Source organism: Schistocerca cancellata, chromosome 2 (genome assembly GCF_023864275.1).
Source record: "Schistocerca cancellata isolate TAMUIC-IGC-003103 chromosome 2, iqSchCanc2.1, whole genome shotgun sequence".
Lineage (NCBI taxonomy): Eukaryota > Metazoa > Arthropoda > Insecta > Orthoptera > Acrididae > Schistocerca > Schistocerca cancellata.
The window spans coordinates 125331097-125352430 of record NC_064627.1 but is presented as its reverse complement, the minus strand read 5'-3'; the positions used below and the strand labels follow the sequence as shown (position 1 = coordinate 125352430).

At 42.4% G+C, this 21334-nt stretch overlaps 1 protein-coding gene across 1 annotated transcript in view; it reads left to right on the top strand.

Moving 5' to 3' along the window:
- The first annotated feature begins 650 nt into the window (after window positions 1-650).
- LOC126161385 (trypsin-1-like) overlaps window positions 651-21334 on the top strand; it is a 34618-nt gene continuing 13934 nt past the window's right edge. The window contains exons 1-4 of the mRNA XM_049917162.1: window positions 651-702; window positions 789-887; window positions 10459-10592; window positions 20165-20256. Coding sequence (XP_049773119.1) covers window positions 654-702; window positions 789-887; window positions 10459-10592; window positions 20165-20256 — 374 coding nt within the window. The 5' untranslated portion in view covers window positions 651-653. The remainder of the gene's footprint in view (window positions 703-788; window positions 888-10458; window positions 10593-20164; window positions 20257-21334) is intronic.

Below are 21334 nucleotides of genomic sequence, written 5' to 3'. Positions count from 1 at the left end.
CAAGTGTAAATCACTCGTATTTTCCTCCTTAGAATGTTAACAATTTCATGTCAAGTTTCAATGCCGTCACCTTACTCCTGTCGCAAATACCATAAATATTCAGCGAAATTCCTTAAATCTACTCCCGGTTGTCAATCAAGTATAATTCTCTATCATTTTAAAAATGGCTCTGAGCGCTATGGGACTTAACATCTGAGATCATCAGTCCCCTAGACTTAGAACTACTTAAACCTAACTAACCTAAGGACAGCACACACATCAATGCCCGAGGCAGGATTCGAACCTGCGACAGTAGCAGCAGCGCGGCTCCGGACTGAAGCACCTAGAACCGCTCGGCCACAACGGCCGGCTCCATCATTCATGCAGTAATGTCAAACGTTTTTTCAGGCTGACTGATAGTGTCTCAAAACGAACACCTGAGTATGTCGTAACCTCCCGAAAGTAATGCTGATAGGGTATTATTCTTTCGTCAATGGCTGTGAGAAGAGATCGTTAATGACAACTGACGTCAACCATGAACTGCGTCTGATGTGTATTAAAAAAGGAGAGATAATCATCTTCACTATCTGGCTACGTGCGTGTCTGGTGAGCAGGAGGGAATATACATATAAAAAGCACCGCGTCGATCCGTACCAGGGATGAAGGCTTTCAGAATGCTGCGACAAACACTCCTAACTTTGGTTCTGGCGACGTGCGTACTGGGTGAGTAGACAGGAGAGCGGTTGTAGTCAGTTTCTCATATCAGCAGGACTGAGCACGGTGTCACACGTTTGTTATTCTGCCCACAGGAGCGACGCTACCCATACGGCGTTTACCGCACACAGGACCAACCCGTGGCTGGGCAGTCGCTAAGGGACGCATCTTCGGAGGACATGACGCCACTAAGGGTGAGCTCCGCTATGTAATTCTACACTCCAAGATGGCAACGCTTCGACCTCAAACCATTGTAATTTTCACAAGAGGCGTAGTGCCGTGATTGAAATATTTAATCGTAGGGATTTATGTTATGGAAACACATACAAGCTTCTCAAGAAGTATACAGGGTGGTCTATTGATAGTGACCGTGCCAAATATATCGTGAAATAAGCATCAAACGAAAAAACTACAAAGAATGAAACTAGTCTAGCTTGAAGGGGAAAACCAGATGGCACTATAGTTGGCCCGCTAGATGACGCTGCCATAAGTCAAACGGATATCAACTGCATTTTTTTAAATAGGAACCCCTATTTATAATTACATATTCGTCTAGTACATAAATAAATATGAATGTTTTAGTTGGACCACTTTTTTCACTTTGTGATACATGGCGCTGTAATAGTCACAAACGTATAAGTACGAGTTATTACGTAACATTCCGCCAGTGCGGACGGTATTAGCTTCGTGATACATTACCCGTGTTAAAATGGACCGTTTACCAATTGCGGAAAAGGTCGAAATCATGTTGATGTATGGCTATTGTGAACAAAATGCCCAATGGGCGTGTGATATGTTTGCTGCTCAGTATCCTGGACGACATCATCCAAGTGTCCGGACCGTTCGCCGGATAGTTACGTTATTTAACGAAACAGGAAGTGTTCAGCCACATGTGAAATGTCACCCACTACCTGAAAACAAATGATTCTGCCCAAGTAGGTGTTTCAGCTGCTTTCGCGGCTAATCTGCACATCAGTAGCTGACAAATTGCACGATAATCGGGAATCTCAAGAACGTCGGTGTTGAGAATGCTACATCAACATCGACTGCACCTGCACCATATTTCTATGCTCTAGCAATTGCATGGCGACGACTTTGAACGTCGTGTACAGTTCTGCCATTGGGCACAAGAGAAATTACGGGACGATGACAGATTTTTTTTCACGCGTGCTATTTAGCGACGAAGCATCATTCACCAACAGCGGCAACGTAAACCGGCATAATATGCACTATTGGGCACCTGAATATCCACGATGGCTTCGACAAGCGGAACATCAGCGACCTTGGCGGGTTAATGTATGGTGCGGCACTATGGGAGGAAGGGTAACTGGCCCCCATTTTATCGATGGTAATCTAAATGGTGCAATGTGTGCTGATTTCCTACGTAATGTTCTATCGATGTTATTACAAGATGCTTCACTGCATGACAGAATGGCGATGTACTTCCAACATGATGAATGTCCGGCACACAGCTCGCGTGCGGTTGAATCGGTATTGAATAGCATATTTGATGACAGGTGGATTGGTCGTCGAAGCACCTTACCATGGCCCGCACGTTCACCGGATCTGACGTCCGCGGATTTCCTTCTATGGGGAAAGTTGATGAATATTTGCTATCGTGATCCGCCGACAACGCCTGACAACATGCGTCAGCGCATTTTCAGTGCATGTGCGAACATTACGGAAGGCAAACTACTCGCTGTTGAGAGGAATGTCGTTACACGTATTGCCAAATGCATTGAGGTTGACGGACGTCATTTTGAGCATTTATTGCATTAATGTGGTATTTACAGGTAATCACGCTGAAACAGCATGCGTTCTCAGAAATGATAAGTTCACAAAGGTACATGTATCACATTGGAACAACGGAAATATAATGTTCAAACGTACCTACGTTCTGTATTTTAATTTAAAAAGCTTACTTGTTACCAATTGTTCGTCTAAAATTGTGAGCCATATGTTTGTGACTATTACAGCGCCATCTATCACAAAGTCAAAAAAGTGGTCCAACTAAAACATTCATATTTCTTTACATACCACACGAATATGTAATAAAAAATGGGAGTTCCTATTTAAAAATAACGCAGCTGATATCCGTTTGTCCTAGGGCAGCTCCATCTAGCGGGCCAACCATAGCGCCATCTGGTTTCCCCTTCAAGCTAGACAAGTTTCGTTCTTTGTAGTTTTTTTCGTTTGACGCTTATTTGGTGAGACATTTGGCCCGGCACGATCAACGGACCACCCTGTATATAAACAGTTGTAGCAATCATCAACCATAACAGACAGTAAGACAACAATCAGCCCTTGCTAGACATGTAACACATTCACAGATTCTTGTAGGCAACATTTCTGACAGCGTGAATTTACTACATAAAATTGGAAAGGGCCATCTAATGAACATTTTGGAAAGTCTTGCAATCTATTTCAGTTCAAAACAGCACTGGTACCAAATTTTGAAAGAGCATAAAGAATTGAAATGTAAGGAGTTAATGGAAAATTTTTGCGAACATTTCATTGAAGAAATAACAACCTTCTGATAACATACTACCGCCCTCCATTGCCCCCCTCCTCTTTCCTTTGTACACTTCCGCCAATTTGTTTTTTAAATTCCTGTTAAAACTATTCATTGACTGTCTTCATGGTGATCCTTAAATGTTTCATATGATTTCAGATACATTTATGAAATATTTAGCATGAAGTAAATACATTTTTGGTAAACACTACTGTATATAAGAGACTCCTGCTGTCGTCTTTCTTTTAATATTTCATTTTTATGAAATACTTTTATTTGATGTATTCTTAACAACTTAATTTTAATACTGTTTATAAAAAGAATTATTACGGTTTGGTTTGAGGAAGTGCTAGAATTAATTGTTAGCATTGTAACAAATTCTGTGTAGGACAAACTACATGGAAGTTAAATAGCAGGTCTAAGGAGCATACTCACCATATAAACGAGCCAGTACTTGTTATGCGTAAAACGATTTTGTTATGATATAGTGATTTTTGGTACGTTCCTTCCTATACCTTGCTTAATGCCTCCACGATTTGTACCCGTTTCTCCTTCCTGTCCTATCAGTTTCTTCTGTGTCCCTGTCAGCCATCATAGCCTCGGCGTCTCCCCCATTTTTTATCCATTACAGGTTTGCTTTTGAACTTAGCTGCATTTACTGTGGGCTAGCATAATTTATATAAGCATATTGTTCTGATAGTAAGCCAAGTACCTCTTTTCCTCCGATCCCTACCTTCCTATAGACAACCCAGTCCACTTCTAAAAGTTTCTGGTTAATGTAATGAGCTGACAATCAACTTTTTAGTACATAAATGTTATAGTCAATTTCAGACGTGCTCCTGGAATAATTAGTTATGCAGTATTTGGCAAGTGTATAAAAGTACACATTATAAGACAGCACTCTATATATACGATATCTGCTTCTTTTTCTAAAATAATTATTTCTTTACGTTTACATTTGTTGCAACTGTGATGACATACTTTTATAATTATGGATTTAGTACTGCATGTTAACGAATCTTATTATAAGCACAGCGTATTGTAGTACACTATCATGTATCCCTCCTTTCTCTTAACCAGTTAGCTAAGTAAGTATGTTCAATGTCAAAGTTGATTGTACCCTTACTGTCTATTATTGCTTCTACAACTCTTTAAAAAAAGTAATTGTTTGGCTTAACGCTGCAGTATGTTTGCAACCTGTTGTTATTTATTGTATTATTGCTTTCTTGACCCACTGCCCTCACTGTAGATCAAAAATGAGCAATTAATGGTCTTATATGATAACAAATTAATAGGTGCCTCCAAAGAAGAGCGGCGCGTTTCGTCACAGGGTTATTTGGTAAGCGTGATAGCGTTACGGAGATGTTTGGCTAACTCAGGTGGCTGACTCTGCAAGAGAGGTGCTCTGCATCGCGGTGTAGCTTGCTGTCCAGGTTTCGAGAGGGTGCGTTTCTGGATGAGGTATCGAATATATTGCTTCCCCATACTTATACCTCCCGAGGAGATCACGAATGTAAAATTAGAGAGATTCGAGCGCGCACGGAGGCTTTCCGGCAATCGTTCCTCCCGCGAACCATAAGCGGCTGGAACAGAAAAGGGAGGTGATAACAGTGGCACGTAAAGTGCCCTCCGCCACACACCATTGGGTGGCTTGCGGAGTATAAATGTAGATGTAGATGTAAATATGTTACTTATATGTGTCTTCTTCTCCATTACACTTCCTCCACTTCGTCTTTCGCCCACTCCCCTGCAGCACACATACATGTTTTAAAACATTTCATATTCCTTGGTAAGCTTATCTTTCTTTGCATAACGTATATTCCTAACGATTAAACATTTCAGTCACAGCACCTCGCTCTCTCCCCTCTCCCATATCTGCATTTCATAGTGTATCTAATTTTTCTGTAAATAAATGTCCAATTTATATTGTAACATTTACATACAATCTCTGTCCCCCTGATATTCACGTTTTATTTATGTGACAGAACTTCATAGGTTATTATATGATGCTTTATTGTACATTTTTTTAACATCTGCTTATGTACGGCATCCCTTCATAAGTTGCCTATTCTGACAATGTTAACGTAACACGTTTTTCGATAGCTACGCGACTACTTACATTATGGGAAGATCGATGTGATAGAAAATCCTTTCATCATATGTACGATTGTTATAATTACACTGTTTGAGACTTTATTGTTTACATTTGCATTTGATTGATATGATTAAAAAAACTCTGGACCCCTCAAATTCACTTATTTATTATACATAACCTTAATGAAGGTTAATTCATTTTTTCTTATTTACTTTTTATTAATCTGGCATTGCATGTTCTGTGAAACTTTACTTTAGTACACATGTCAGTTCACTGAATGTATTTTTTTGATTATGCTTTGCTGATATCATTTGTTATGTACATTTTTCGTTAAGCCACTTTAATGTTTACATCGTTGTTAAATCGATGCACTCCAAAATACCAAAGATTTCACTTGCGTCTGTGATATGTATACATTATCGATGTTTCATTTACAGACACTCTCTTACCATCTTTATCAAAGATTCATAGCAATTTGCCTTTGGTATTTTCCTTTTTCTTACTGCGACTCCAATAGAATTTTATTCAGTCTGAAATGTATGAGCGTCTTGTGTGCGTCTCCTACATACCTGTGTCTTTTGGAGATTGTTTATTGCAACATAAGCTATGTTTTTCTACCTACTTGGAAGTTGTTCACTTGAAATGTGGCACTGACAAGCTTGTGCCACACTTGTTATTTTGTCAGCATATTGAGAGCTGCGCACTTTAAAGGTTTAGTCTGTTCGGTAGGTTTCGGCTTGATAACGGTCTGTTAAGCGTAACCGGTATCATTGGGCGTAAAAGTAAACAGCTAATGTTAATCCCAATGAAGTTTCACAATTATTTGATAGCTGTACAGCCCCACCTCATCACAGACCTAAACAAATAGTTTAAATGTAAACTGTGCACACACATCTTCAACTTTTACAACTAGGAAAAGACCACAAATAAACAGTTAATAACAAAATTAGGCCTGCTCAATCAAAGTATCTCTTTGAGCTCTTTTAAATGGTGTTGTTAGAATTTACATAAGCAGTGCTGCATTTATTTGACTTACTTCTTTATTACAAGCCAAGTGAACATTTAGTCAGTTAATCAACAAAACAATTCAAACTCTTTACCGATAAATTGGGTTCAAAATAAATAGTTCAAATTGCTCTGAGCACTATGGGACTTAACTTCTGAGGTCATCAGTGCCCTAGAACTTAGAACTACTTAAACCTAACGAACCTAAGGACATCACACACATCCATGCCCGAGGCAGGATTCGAACCTGCGACCGTAGCAGTCGCGCGATTCCAGACTGTAGCGCCTAGAACCGCTCGGACACCCCGGCCGGCGATAAACTGGGAATGGTTCAAGGTACAACATACTACGTTAATTATAAATGTATGTGTGGAGGAGACTTAGTTCTGACGCAAGTGCCTAATTTGCAATCACCAGATCGTTATACAATTCTGTACAGTAGATAGCACTATGTGGCCTCAGTTATCGTCTAAGACCCATACTGTAAATATTACCCAGAGGATTTACGCTATTAAAGGGTTTAAGTAATATCGTTCACCTACTATGATGACGCAACTTCCGCAATTGATAAGGCACAATTATTCATAAAATGGCTATACACGGTCCTCAGTGTCGTGATCACCATAACGGACTCGGGTATTTGATATGATATTTCTGTGATTTCTTGCGTAATTTCGTAGTATCCTGCAGTATCCATTGCTCGCCGTATCCATTTTACAAGCACCTCTTTGCCGGCAGACTAAACCGCCGTCGCTCCACCTCTAGCATTGCAGGAATTTCATCCGACTTGTCCTCATCTGTTCGTTCGCTTGACCAGTCCCTAGCGACTACCCTACGTGTTACCAGACTCAGGCCGCTGATAGCTTGCAAAAGGCGACGTTACTCTACAACACAACTAATCCTTATTCCAGATAAACGACGTAGTGATAGTAGCTGACTAATGGCTACAAAAATTAACCATTTTACATTACTGATTTCCACTCGAACAATGTTACACTCTGTAGAAGTGTATCTTTGGTCTGAATGCCCAATGAAATATCAGGTTTTTGTTTTATGAAATGAACACTGCTACATGTCACTGTAAGTACTTTATCTGTGATGGAATAATCACAGAATATAGTAACAGAATTTGTCCTGTACGAAAGAGAGAAATCCATTTTGTGCTTTCCTAGAGTGTTGCAACTGCAGGTATAGATTTTTTTATCTGAAACAGAGTTTCCAAAATTCACTTAAATCGTGTACTGTCAGTTATGAAATTTTTCATTTTTTGTCACCGTCCATTGTTTTATGAAGACGAAGATTATTACAATTGTTCAGTCATTCAACTCACAAAGTGGCTTGTAACACCTGGTGAACAGCCGTTCTATTCAGTTACAGCTTCTCAATAGCGGTACGAATAACTTCCCTTTTTTTCTTCCTGTTTCACTTCTACTGCGCGGCATAGTCTCAGGTGTTAATAACTGTGGACGGTTAGGTAACCTTTTAAAAATTTCTGTTCATACACAGGGTTTGATGGGTATACGTACAGACATTTGTACTGCTGACTGAGCGCACAGTACTGAACAACATCATATCACTACTGACGTCATTTACAGACTAATAATTATAGCTATTGAAAGTCGTATGTTTTTAAGTTGGTTAGTGACTGCAAGTACATGCTGTAACAGCAAACCATAAAGCTTATTTTCCTCTGGACAGCAGGTCAGATGTTGAAGCGTGGATGTGTGGACGCAAAACAGTAAGTCTAAAGAGACAAGTGTAGTCCAGTTAGTGATGCGGTTAACAACCACGCAGAAAACTTCAGTTCCTAAGCTTTGTGACATGTTTGTGGGAAGACTGGCCAACGTAGAGAAAAAACAACCAACACTCTGATGCCTGTGCATATTGCTGTACGACGTATAAAAAGTATCTCAATTTGCACTTATAACACCGTGCATCTGGTATATAATTGAAGATTGTTTTAGTGTATTATATATTTTTTATTTTTATCAACTTAGCGTTTGTTATTTTGCTTCTAGAGATAGAGCAGTATAGTCTTGGAGAGAGAATTTGAATAAGTCGCTTTATAACAATAAATGGTTCAAATGGCTCTGAGTATTATGGGACTTAACATCTGAGGTCATCAGTCCCTTAGAACTTAAGAGCTACTTAAACCTAACTAACCTAAGGTCATCAAATACATCCATGCCGGAGGCAGGATTCGAACCAGCGACCGTAACGGTCACGCGGTTACAGAATAAAGCGCCTAGAACCGCTTGGCCACGCCGGCCGGCCGGGCTTTATAACACTAATCTGTTTCATCGAATCACTGTTCTGATGCTCTTCATTAAACGTTGTAACTATTTACTTGCTTAAAATACACTCCTGGAAATTGAAATAAGAACACCGTGAATTCATTGTCCCAGGAAGGGGAAACTTTATTGACACATTCCTGGGGTCAGATACATCACATGATCACACTGACAGAACCACAGGCACATAGACACGGGCAACAGAGCATGCACAATGTCGGCACTAGTACCGTGTATATCCACCTTTCGCAGCAATGCAGCCTGCTATTTTCCCATGGAGACGATCGTAGAGATGCTGGATGTAGTCCTGTGGAACGGCTTGCCATGCCATTTCCACCTGGCGCCTCAGTTGGACCAGCGTTCGTGCTGGACGTGCAGACCGCGTGAGGCGACGCTTCATCCAGTCCCAAACATGCTCAATGGGGGACAGATCCGGAGATCTTGCTGGCCAGGGTAGTTGACTTACACCTTCTAGAGCACGTTGGGTGGCACGGGATACATGCGGACGTGCATTGTCCTGTTGGAACAGCAAGTTCCCTTGCCGGTCTAGGAATGGTAGAACGATGGGTTCGATGACGGTTTGGATGTACCGTGCACTATTCAGTGTCCCCTCGACGATCACCAGTCGTGTACGGCCAGTGTAGGAGATCGCTCCCCACACCATGATGCCGGGTGTTGGCCCTGTGTGCCACGGTCGTATGCAGTCCTGATTGTGGCGCTCACCTGCACGGCGCCAAACACGCATACGACCATCATTGGCACCAAGGCAGAAGCGACTCTCATCGCTGAAGACGACACGTCTCCATTCGTCCCTCCATTCACGCCTGTCGCGACACCACTGGAGGCGGGCTGCACGATATTGGGGCGTGAGCGGAAGACGGCCTAACGGTGTGCGGGACCGTAGCCCAGCTTCATGGAGACGGTTGCGAATGGTCCTCGCCGATACCCCAGGAGCAACAGTGTCCCTAATTTGCTGGGAAGTGGCGGTGCGGTCCCCTACGGCACTGCGTAGGATCCTACGGTCTTGGCGTGCATCCGTGCGTCGCTGCGGTCCGGTCCCAGGTCGACGGGCACGTGCACCTTCCGCCGACCACTGGCGACAACATCGATGTACTGTGGAGACCTCACGCCCCACGTGTTGAGCAATTCGGCGGTACGTCCACCCGGCCTCCCGCATGCCCACTATACGCCCTTGCTCAAAGTCCGTCAACTGCACATACGGTTCACGTCCACGCTGTCGCGGCATGCTACCAGTGTTAAAGACTGCGATGGAGCTCCGTATGCCACGGCAAACTGGCTGACACTGACGGCGGCGGTGCACAAATGTTGCGCAGCTAGCGCCATTCGACGGCCAACACCGCGGTTCCTGGTGTGTCCGCTGTGCCGTGCGTGTGATCATTGCTTGTACAGCCCTCTCGCAGTGTCCGGAGCAAGTATGGTGGGTCTGACACACCGGTGTCAATGTGTTCTTTTCCATTTCCAGGAGTGTATTTTTATCGTCTGTTGATGATTTCCATGTTTCTTAGTATGGACCATGTGAGTATATTCTGAGATTCACAATATGGTCCTCACTACAATACCGTCGGGTCTAAGTCGATAATTTCCTCTGAAGGAGTTTATGCTCTTACGTGAATAATTGCCTTTTAATTTGGAGCATATTTTGATCATTGCAAGGTTTAGCTCAAAAAATATCGGGCAGAATTGCACTGTGATAACCAACTATCGGAATCAGGATTCTAGGAGCAGATTATTTTTTTTATGGTAGTCCATCGCCACTTATGAAGTGAAACACAGAAGTGCCAGATAACAGTGAAGGAAGGAAAAGGTAATGGTCCATGGACGCTGTTGCTCTTGTGTCGTAGGCCAGTTTCCATACATCGCTTCCCTGCAACTGGTGCGGGACGGTGTTCGCTTCCACAACTGTGGTGGTTCCATCATCACCACAACGGCCATCCTGTCAGCCGCCCACTGCGTGTTTTCATCGGGGTACTACTACGTAAGTATATATATATATATCAAGTAAGTTTTGGAATCCTGCGTCAATCAGGAATTGTGATCAATGAAGCTGCCTCGCAGCTCTATGGCGATATGGTGTGCACCACAGGTTTACGGTTAAAGAGTAGCTGTACTCTCACTACACAATATACAAGATTCACGAGAGATGTCACTTCCTGTAGACGGTAATAGTCACGATAAAGTTGGGGTATGGATATTTGCATATAAAAAGGAAATTACTTCAACTGATATTAAAATATTTATCCGTCCTACGCACTCCTTCATAACTTCACCAGTTATAACTAAGATCAGTAATTTTACTTATCCAAATACACCACTCCCTTATAAAAGTACTGTTTCGAAACTAATACAGTTCTGGTTGGACATGTAGTTGGAGTGAGCCTTCCTCGAAACGAAACTGCTACTAAAACACCATAGTTCCCATTTTTGAGTTGCGCCTTATATTGTCTCAGTTCTCCACACTGTCTGGAAAAAGGGTCGAGTTAGACATTTATATATATTCACTTCCATCTGTTGGTTTTCCTTTCTATAAACGTCTTCATCTGTCCGTCCTAATAAAACTGGTTTCCACAGTACATAAAACAACAAGATAATGAAATGGACTAAAATTTAGTTTTTATGACTGTTCTGTTTGTTGACTGTGCGCAATTCAATCTGAAAAACAGATTGCCGGTAGGCAGCACATATGTTGTTGGTTGCAGTAAAAATGTTACAAAACTATACTCATCTTGAAATTGTTGTTGTAGTTGACTCCTTTATGAACAAAATATCTTTCCTGATGGCGGTGATGCGTTGTAATGCATTCACTAAACAATAATGTCAATAATGACGTTTTGTACCCTTTCCAAGTAGTGTGACTGGATAAATTAGTAATATTCTTAAACCATACACCTTTTAAAATTAACTATTCATTTATTTAACACTGATCGAAATCGGAAGAGTTCTTGGGTGAAACAGTGTGTAATACTGTCAATTTTCAATTAATAATTTTTGAGAGTTACAATGCAGACAAGTTAGTGACTTGAGTCGCCGAGTCCGTTCCTCACGAATGATTCACTCAGGCTCTCTTTCAACTGATTTTTCATAATTTACGACGGCAAGAAACACGTTGTATTTCAAGAGTACGAAGAATCTCATAGTTGTCAATGCAGGCAAATTGCGATAACGTTTATGTACAAAATACTTTCGAAATACAAATATGGCTTGTAAATAATAAGTTATTTCTTATTCATAAATACGATTTCTATAAGACATTTTTAATACTTTGTGTTTCGTCAAAAATACGTTTTTTTTTTCGCCGATAACTGGGAAAAGTAACAAATGTGATTTCATACGATAATTCACGTTTCCAGAGATAGAGTGCAAATGTAAACGAACGGAGTTTCAGCATATAATGGAGAGAAATACAGTATGATAAATGAAATTTCAGTTGATATAATATCATGATACACTGACAGAAAACAAATCGCAACACCAAAAATAAGTTATGCGACATAAGCGGAATTTGGTAGACGTGTTTCTACATCTAAAAGATGCTGTCTATTCAACTTCATGACAGTCGTATAAGAGTGGCACTATTAGCGCCAATATGCGGATGCAAATCGGGTTTGCTTTAAATACACGCTGTAACGATCTTGAGCCTATCTCTAAGATTGAACGTGGTCAGTTGATATTTGTCAAGAATGCATTTAAGGCGACAAAGAACACTTTATCAACATCTCAGTTTGAACTAGATCCTGTTGTATGACTACGAGAGCTGGATGCTCCTTCTGCTATACTGCAGAAAAACCTGGCCGGAATGTAGCCACTGTACGTGATTGCTGACTCCGGTGTCCAGAACAGTCAAACTGGTCTACAATCCAGACCAGACGACTTGCCTTTAGTAAGTGATTTAAGCTGCTTCGCTACACCGAAGATATCCGAATTTACTCATATTGGCAGGAGTTCTTCATTATAATTCTGGAATACTTACTTCGTCTTCGTTGGTGAAGGAATATCGGAAAACTTTATTTACACTACCGGCATTAACGTTGCTACACCAAGAAGAAATGCAGGTGATAAACGTGTATTCATTGGACCAATATATTATACTAGAACTGACATGTGATTACATTTTCACGCAATTTTGGTGCATAGATCCTAAGAAATCAGTACCCAGAACAACTACCTCTGGCCGTAATAAAGGCCTTGATACGCCTGGGTATTGAGTCAAACAGAGCTTGGATGCCATGTACAGGTACAGCTGCCCATGCAGTTTCAACACGATACCACAGTTCATCAAGAGTAGGGACTGGCGTATTGCGACGAGCCAGTTGCTCGGCCACCATTGACCAGACGTTTTCAGTTGGTGAGAGATCTGGAGAATGTGCTGGTCAGGGCAGTAGTCGAACATTTTCTGTATCCAGAAAGGTCCGTACAGGACCTGCAACATGCGGTCGTGCATTTTCCTGCTGAAATGTAGTGTTTCACGGGGATCGAATGAAGGTTGAAATGGTTAAAATGGCTCTGAGCACTATGGGACTCAACATCTGAGGTCATAAGTCCCCTAGAACGTAGGACTACTTAAACCTAACTAACCTAAGGACATCACACACATCCATGCCCGAGGCAGGATTCGAACCTGCGACCGTAGCAATCGCGCGGTTCCAGACTGAAGCGCCTAGAACCGCTCGGCCACACTGGCCGGCTTCGAATGAAGGGTAGAGCCACGTGTCGTAACACATCTGAAATGTAACATCCAGTGTTCAAAGTGCCGTCAATACGAACAAGAGGTGACCGAGACGTGTAACCAGTGGCACCCCATACCATCACGCCGGGTGATCCGCCTGTATGGTGATGACGAATACACGCTTCCAATGTGCGTTCACCGCGATGTCGCCAAACACGGATGCGACCATCATGATGCTGTAAACAGAATATGGATTCATCCGAAAAAATGACGTTTTGCCATTCGTGGATCCAGGTTCGTCATTGAGTACACCATCGCAGGCGCTCCTGTCTGTGATGCAGCGTCAAGGGTAACCGTAGGCATGGTCTCCGCGCTGACAGTCCCTGTTGATGCAAAGGTCGTCGAACTGTTCGTGCAGATGGTTGTTGTCTTGCAAACGTCTCCATCTGTTGACTCAGGGATCGAAACGTGGCTGCACGATCCGTTACAGCTATGCCGATAAGATGCCTGTCATCTCGACTGCTAGTGATACGAGGCCGTTGGGATCCAGCACGGTGTTCCGTATTACCCTCTTGAACCCACCGATTCCATATTCTGCTAACCAACGAGAGCAGCAATGTCGCGATACGATAAACCGCAATCGCAATACGCTACAATCCGACCTTTGTCAAAGTCGGAAACGTGATGGTACACATCCCTCCTCCTTACACGAGGCATCACAACAACATTTCACCAGGCAACGCCGGTCAACTGCTGTTTGTGTATGAGAAATCGGCTGGAAACTTTCCTCATATCAGCACGTTGTAGGTGTCGCCACCGGAGCCAACCTTGTGTGAATGCTCTGAAAAGCTTATCATTTGCATATCACAGCATCTTCTTCCTGCCGGTTAAATTTGGCGTCTGTAGCACGTCATCTTCGTGGTGTAGCAATTTTAATCGCCAGTAGTGTAGTAACTCTGTATTAGTGACACTGTCATCGGTAACATTACCTTCGCCGTAACGCAGTGAAGATATTGATTGTATCTTGCTGCTGGTGCACTTTACGTACTGCAGAATCTCTTTGAATTTTTTGCCAGATTTCGAGACAGAGTTTCGATGTGAAAACTATTAAAAGCATCTTGCATTGATGTTAGCGCTAAATTTCTATCGTTTGTAAAAATTTTCTAATATTCGGGATTTTGCATTCTTGTAAATTTCGCAACTTTTTTCTTGACCTGTAACCAGAGACCTGATTTGTGTACCCCGGCAGGAAGGTGGGGTGTGGGGGGAGGGATCAGTTCTTTCTCTTGTTAATTTATTTAGTATAAATCTTTATTTCTTTGAATTTAAGCAACATCTGGTCCATTCATTCGCATTTAGTTCGGAAGAAATAAAGGCTGTACTGGATTCTTGGCGGGTTCCAAATGGCCACGCGACACTACCGAGAGGGAAGACCATCGTGTTCCGCGTAGGGCTCTGACCCATTATAATGCATGTGCAGCAGCAGTTGGCACTACAATATCACAACGAACGATTACAAATCTATAACTTCAAGGATAGTTCCGAGCCAGACGCCGTACAGCATACATTCAACTGACCCGAAACTACTGTCATTTGTGACTTCAGAGGTGTGTAGCGAGATCTGATTGGAAGTCAGGGGAGAAGTATTTTTATTTTCTGATGAAAGGTGGTTCTCCCTTGGTTAGAAGGAGGCCAGCTGAGGGCCTAGGACCAGTCTGTCTTCCTGCCAGCACACACTGGAACTGTACAGGGAATTATGGTTCAAAATGGTTCAAATGGCTCTGAGCACTATGGGACTTAACTACTGAGGTCATCAGTCCCCTAGAACTACTAAAACCTAACTAACCTAAGGACATCACACACATCTATGCCCGAGGTAGGATTCGAATCTGCGACCGTAGCGGTCGCGCGGTTCCAGACTGTAGTGCCTAGAACCGATCGGTCACTCCGGCCGGCTGGAATTATTGTCTGGGGTGTGATTTTGTATGACAGCAGGAGCACCCTCCTGTTCATCCCACGCACTCTGACTGCAAATTTGTTCGTCAGTGTGGTGACTCCGTCTATTGTACTACCATTCATGAACAGTGTTCGAGAGGTATTTTACAACAGGTTAACGCTTGGCCACATACCTCTGTTGTACCCGAAATGCTCTACATATTACGTAGGCAAACGTATTCTCGAAATTTCATTAATCTACATTCTTTTTTGATGTTACGATTTTTTTTCAGACAGTGTAGTCCCGAAAACACTCATAACGAAAATAAATTTTGCAGTTTTCAAGGAATATTATTCTAATATGAATGGTATCGAACGGTTCATATAACACATCTGTATCGTAATATACTATTGAACAGATATCACATAGGTGTAGATCCTTTTCACCGTGGAACTCTTGTGCTATTCGTACAAATTCTCTTCTGTAATACAGGACATGCTGCGATGTGTAGCAGATCCGAGCGCAGAAAATGCTGGTGCATGTAAAATTCTTTCGTAGCACACCGTATGGGCACACGAACATAGGGCTCTGCAGCAGACAACACCTACCCCTTTCCGTGGTGACCCAATGACATTGCCAGTTACGATTTCATTGGGCAAGGGATGATCGAAACTGGACAACGGGTTAACGGTAACGTGTCACCTGGTCGGATGAATCATAGTTCTCTTTAAACCAAAGTGTCACACAGGCGAAAGGCTGCTGTATACATGCATTGCATCACGGACACCGAACTTTGGAGGCCAGTACTATACTATGGACATTCATCTGTGCTTCCACGTGACGTGTGGTGGCAGCGAAGGCACCATCACAGCCGTCGACTACGTGCAGTTCACCTTCATCCCTTCATACTTCCCCGTCTCCTCTGATGACCACGGCGTCTCCAGTCATCATAACTATCCGTGTCACAAGGTCAGATTAGTGCTACATTGGATAGAGGAGAATGGTAGTAGCTTCACTTTGATGTCTTGGGCACCAAATTTACCTGATACGAGCCCAATGTAACACACAGGGACGCAATCGGGTGTCATCTTCGTGACCACAAACCACCGGCACGTAATTGACGGGAAATACGTTACCTATGCATAGACATCTGCTGCCAAATGGCTCTGCAAACCTACAAAGGACTTGTCGAAACCATGCCATGCAGAATCGCTCCTGTGTTGCGTTCAAATTCCCGGCCAACACACTGGTAAGCCTGTATCGGTGTACAATGGCAGCTTCAGATGCTATGGGTGGCATCTGGCCAACAAATGCCCCTGCGTTCTCAACTGAACACTAATGCACTACATTCCGCCCACAGCACCATAAGATGGCCATTGTAGTCAGAAATCGCTTATGACTGTCATAAAAAAGTGATTGTGTCAAAAGTAAAAAAGTATACCTAATAATAATTTAATCACCATCTCAAGCAACCGAATCTCGTTTGTTTCCAAAACGCTCTTCAGCAATTGGTACTAATGTTTTGGTTAAGCATTGTATTATCTTCATGTTGGCTCCCCATTTCACCAAAATAACAATCCAATTAAGACTGAAGAAATTTATCTCACAAGAAACCTCTTGTATCCGAGGTCGCAATAACTTGTAAATGAGATAAACACACTGATCCCTTCGCTAGTAAGGAATTTATTTCAACTCCAACGAATCTAGGTTTGAACAGGAAGTGCGTATGTAAGGATCCTTGGAAATTAGAGGTACCAAGACAGTTGTATCAAGATCAGCTAACATCAATGCATTAACGTATACATATACATTTAAGCCGACTGTTAATCTGGATGGTAGATTGCCTGGAAAGTTATTTATTGTGCAGCGAGAAGTTAGAGGTGCTCACCCTCCTAACTCTCTAACTCTTTCTCATGTGCGCGATCTTGCAAGTATAGTAGCAAATATTTACATGACAGCAAGCAAGAGTGGGAAAACTACAGCTATGATGTGAGCACTGCTTTTGGTCAATAGCTTACTTTTCCTTCCTTCCTGGTCTGCGTATAAAAATCATACTCCTTTGGAGAAATCTATGCGTCCTGAAAAGCGTGTGACATTGCAGTTTATACCACCTGGAACCACTGGACAAATTCAGTCTTTCGAGGGGTTTTTTTTTTCGTGCCTATGAAAGATACTATCCCAGATACGCCTTAAAGGACAGCCAGTTTCACGATAACCTACACGACAGAGTGTTTCGGATTCAGTCGCATGCCATCACATTCCATCAGTTCTCATCATCCCGTTACACAAATATGATTCTATATGCATTAGTTAAGAGGGAATACCCATTTGTACGTCGCGCACATTGTGTAACTCCCGAGGTGTTCGCCTTCGATCTTGATGATGCAAACGTTTGTGATCACTGTGGCACGCCATTATCCTTTCGGTGTTCATAGTGCAAGTTAATGGTTTGTTTACAGCCCTTCTTGAATGTCGACGAAGTCTATTTTGTGAAGTGTAATACATACAAATACATCCCATCGAAGGCTGACCTCTGGTCCTCCCGCACACTCATTTTCTGTCACCCTCGTAATGCGCGTGGAGAGTCATTAACAGCTAATATTTTTGCTGTCATAACTCTTAACACAGCACTTGAAATGAGCATCACTACAGACTAAACTTGCAACCCTGCACCCAAGGGTTTTCTTGTCAGTCTTTGCGTAGATTCACTGCAGTGACGATTTGCTCACTTTCCTGAATATCTCACTACAAATAGTTCTCTATACAGATACGAGGGCTATTTGGAAAGTAAGGCACGATAGGTCTCGAAATGGAAACCACAGTGAAAATCATAACTGTTTCATTTGCAACGGTTAGCTGCACCTTCCAGCTACTTCTCTACAAGGTCGCCGCTCAGACTTAGACATCTGTCGTAGGGTTGTACCAGCTTTTCAATTCCCTCGTTATAGAAGACAGCCGTCAGTGCTTTCGACAATTTTCTGCTTTGGACTGCAGATCGTTGTCTGTGTCAAAATATTGTTTTCATAGCCAGCGGTTCATTTGAGCAGAGATGAACCTCAGGGGTAGCCAATTACGCGCTGTATTGTGGGCGATCAAACATTTCCCATCGAAAATGCTGCAGGAGCATCTTCATCGCCCCTGCAGAGTGCGACTGAGAATTGTCGTGTGCAACGAACCGCATGACAGCTATGTTACGTGGATTGCATAGCTTCAGGCGAAATCTTTCGCCAGGCCCTCTAACTTGGGGGGAGACGCTAATTTCCAGCCATCTTTACGTTCTCACTGTGAGCTCAGAACTGAAAAGAGCGACTTGTTGCGGTCGACAGGCGTACTAGACACAGTGCCCAACGCATCTGTGCAAACCTTCATCAGATTTTCATTGTATTTTCCATTTCCGACCGATCGTTTCTTAATTTCCGAATTACACTCGTAAAATATACTTCCGTGAATATATCCCTACAATTAGTTCCGTGTACAGACAAAAATGGTCTGGAGAACAGGGTAAAAGAAAACATAGCTGAGGAAAGTTCTAACATGACAATAGTAGATGTCGAACGTGATCGCCATTTATCTCTTAGCACATTTTCTGGCGTGAGGGCACATTTGGGAATGTTTTTGACTTGTTCAAAACAAATCCTGTCTGACACCATTTTTTGACCAGGCGTTGCATGGAACTCTTTGCTGGCACTTTGACAACTTAAACTTCTCAGCAAACAACTGACCACACAGTTTCCACGACTTTGTTGTCACGTAATTTTGCCACTGCGAACACCCACGGCTCCAGTGGGATTACCATCGTCCTCTATGCACTGCTCCACTCACACTGATACAGTCTGCACTATGGTTCAAAAATGGTTCAAATGGCTCAGAGCACTATGGGACTTAACATCTGTGGTCATCAGTCCCCTAGAACTTAGAACTACTTAAACCGAACTAACCTAAGGACATCACACACATCCATGCCCGAGGCAGGATTCGAACCTGCGACCGTAGCGGTCACGCGGTTCCAGACTGAAGCGCCTAGAACCGCACGACCACACCGGCCGGCTCTGCACTATACTCTGAACTGGTGTGGATCACGTGGCGGGAGTAAACGTGGTGTGCACGTCGCGGGATGTGGATATATGTTTACATTCATGTATAACCATATCCATTCGTCCGGGCCACTTTTATTTGCCATACCCTGCACTTCTCCAGTTCACATTACCAGGGATCCTTAGAAGATGATAAGAGGAATCAACGCTATCACAACTCCTACACAGTGGCCTACTTCGTCATAACGCCACAACCATCAAATAAACACTTTCTGCGCTACGGTCGCAGGTTCGAATCCTGCCTCGGGCCTGGATGTGTGTGATGTCCTTAGGTTAGTTAGGTTTAAGTAGTTCTAAGTGCTAGGGGACTTATGACCTCAGGAGTTAAGTCTTGTAGTGCTCAGAGCCATTTGAACCATTTTAATGTGACTGGATGTGTAGAAGTTGTTGTTCTGAACGTCTCACAGTTTGTACGAATGTACGAAACACGTATAGTTAGTGGCGATCGAAGAGCTTAGTAATACAAATGAACGCGGAAATTCTTTATAGGGTGGCTCGTGGAGGAAGCGGGAGAGGGAATTCAGTTCACAATTTTTCTTAACTGTACTGAATACTTACTAGATATTCAGAACATCGTGCTGCACACAGCATTGGTGTTTTGCTGTTCTTTCGTAACATGTCACCTAAGCATTGCGTTTAAGCAGCTATTACTTTTATTCTTTCTCCAGTACCCTATCAACTGTTTTCTTTTCTTTCATCTCTCATGGTGCCCATTATTTCCACTACTTCCTTGAAGCTGTTCCTTGTAAACCATCCAAATCAATCACATTTGGAAACTTTTTAATCTCTAATGTAATTATAAAACAAATTGATAAGAGGACATTAGCACGAGTGCTTTGTTCCTGTGTTTTCAGGCGGTTGCTGGAGACTACGACATGAGCACAGATGAAGGCACCGAGCAGGAGGTTCTGGTCACGGAACAGATCCCACATCCTCAGTTTAATGGGTGAGTGTCTTTCGTAATTACTCGCTGGATCTATGGTGTTTCTTCTACACAGCTATATTCTCGTCGTAGGTCACATAACACCAGTACTTTCCCAACTGCCCTTATACAATGTTACTTAATTTCTTACGCCGATCCCGTCTGTTTATCAACCTCTGCATACTGAAAAGAAAAGCAAAAACACTGCGGGTTAATATCTCTTCAACGATAAAGTGATTATAAACGGACCACAAGCTCTGATTGGACAAGAGAAATTAGGAAACGTATCTTGGAGCTTTAAATGAAAACCACATCATTACTACTCTGATCGGATTCAGGGAGACCCTGGAAAACCTAAAAGTAGATATTCATTGGTCCTAAAATCGGGTACTGAAGTAAACACAGTTGTGTTAGAACTTGAAATACTTACAGTATTCAGCTATTTATAGAATAAGGTGCTTCGATATGTAACAAATTATATAACCTTCAATGAAATTACCTGCTACACTTATTTTTCCCCCTTGCATCCCCATACCTAATAAACCTGTATACCCGCTTTACACTCAGCCACCTATGAAGTATTTTCGAAAGTGGTTGCATCTGGAAGTGCCCATGTGGTCCTTGATTTTGGCCAGCAGATTTCAAACGGAATGAGAGGGCTAAGTTTTCTTATTTTTATTTCTTTCACAACAGAAATACTGTCGATCTCCTGATGCCGTAACAATGTAACACTGCGTCATCTTTCCATCCTACGATGAATTTTCCATAGTATACTGCTGCCTTATATTACTTTCTGCAGCGATGGACAACACAAATGAAAATTGATGAATCCGCAATCAAAATCTTTATTTAATTGAATTAATTGTTCTTTAGCTTACTCCATTCGGTGAGCTCACACTTACACAAAATATACAGTATATTCACACAAAATTTGTATCAATATTTGTGTTAGAATAATCGTTTATTACCACGTGCACGCATGTTGTAGTTAGACCAACACCGTATAACCATTGTAAAATCAAATGTCATAGAATACTTTTGTGCAGGCATTGCCTTCTGTACTTTATGGTACATACTATCTTGGGGACATACATTTGGGCAC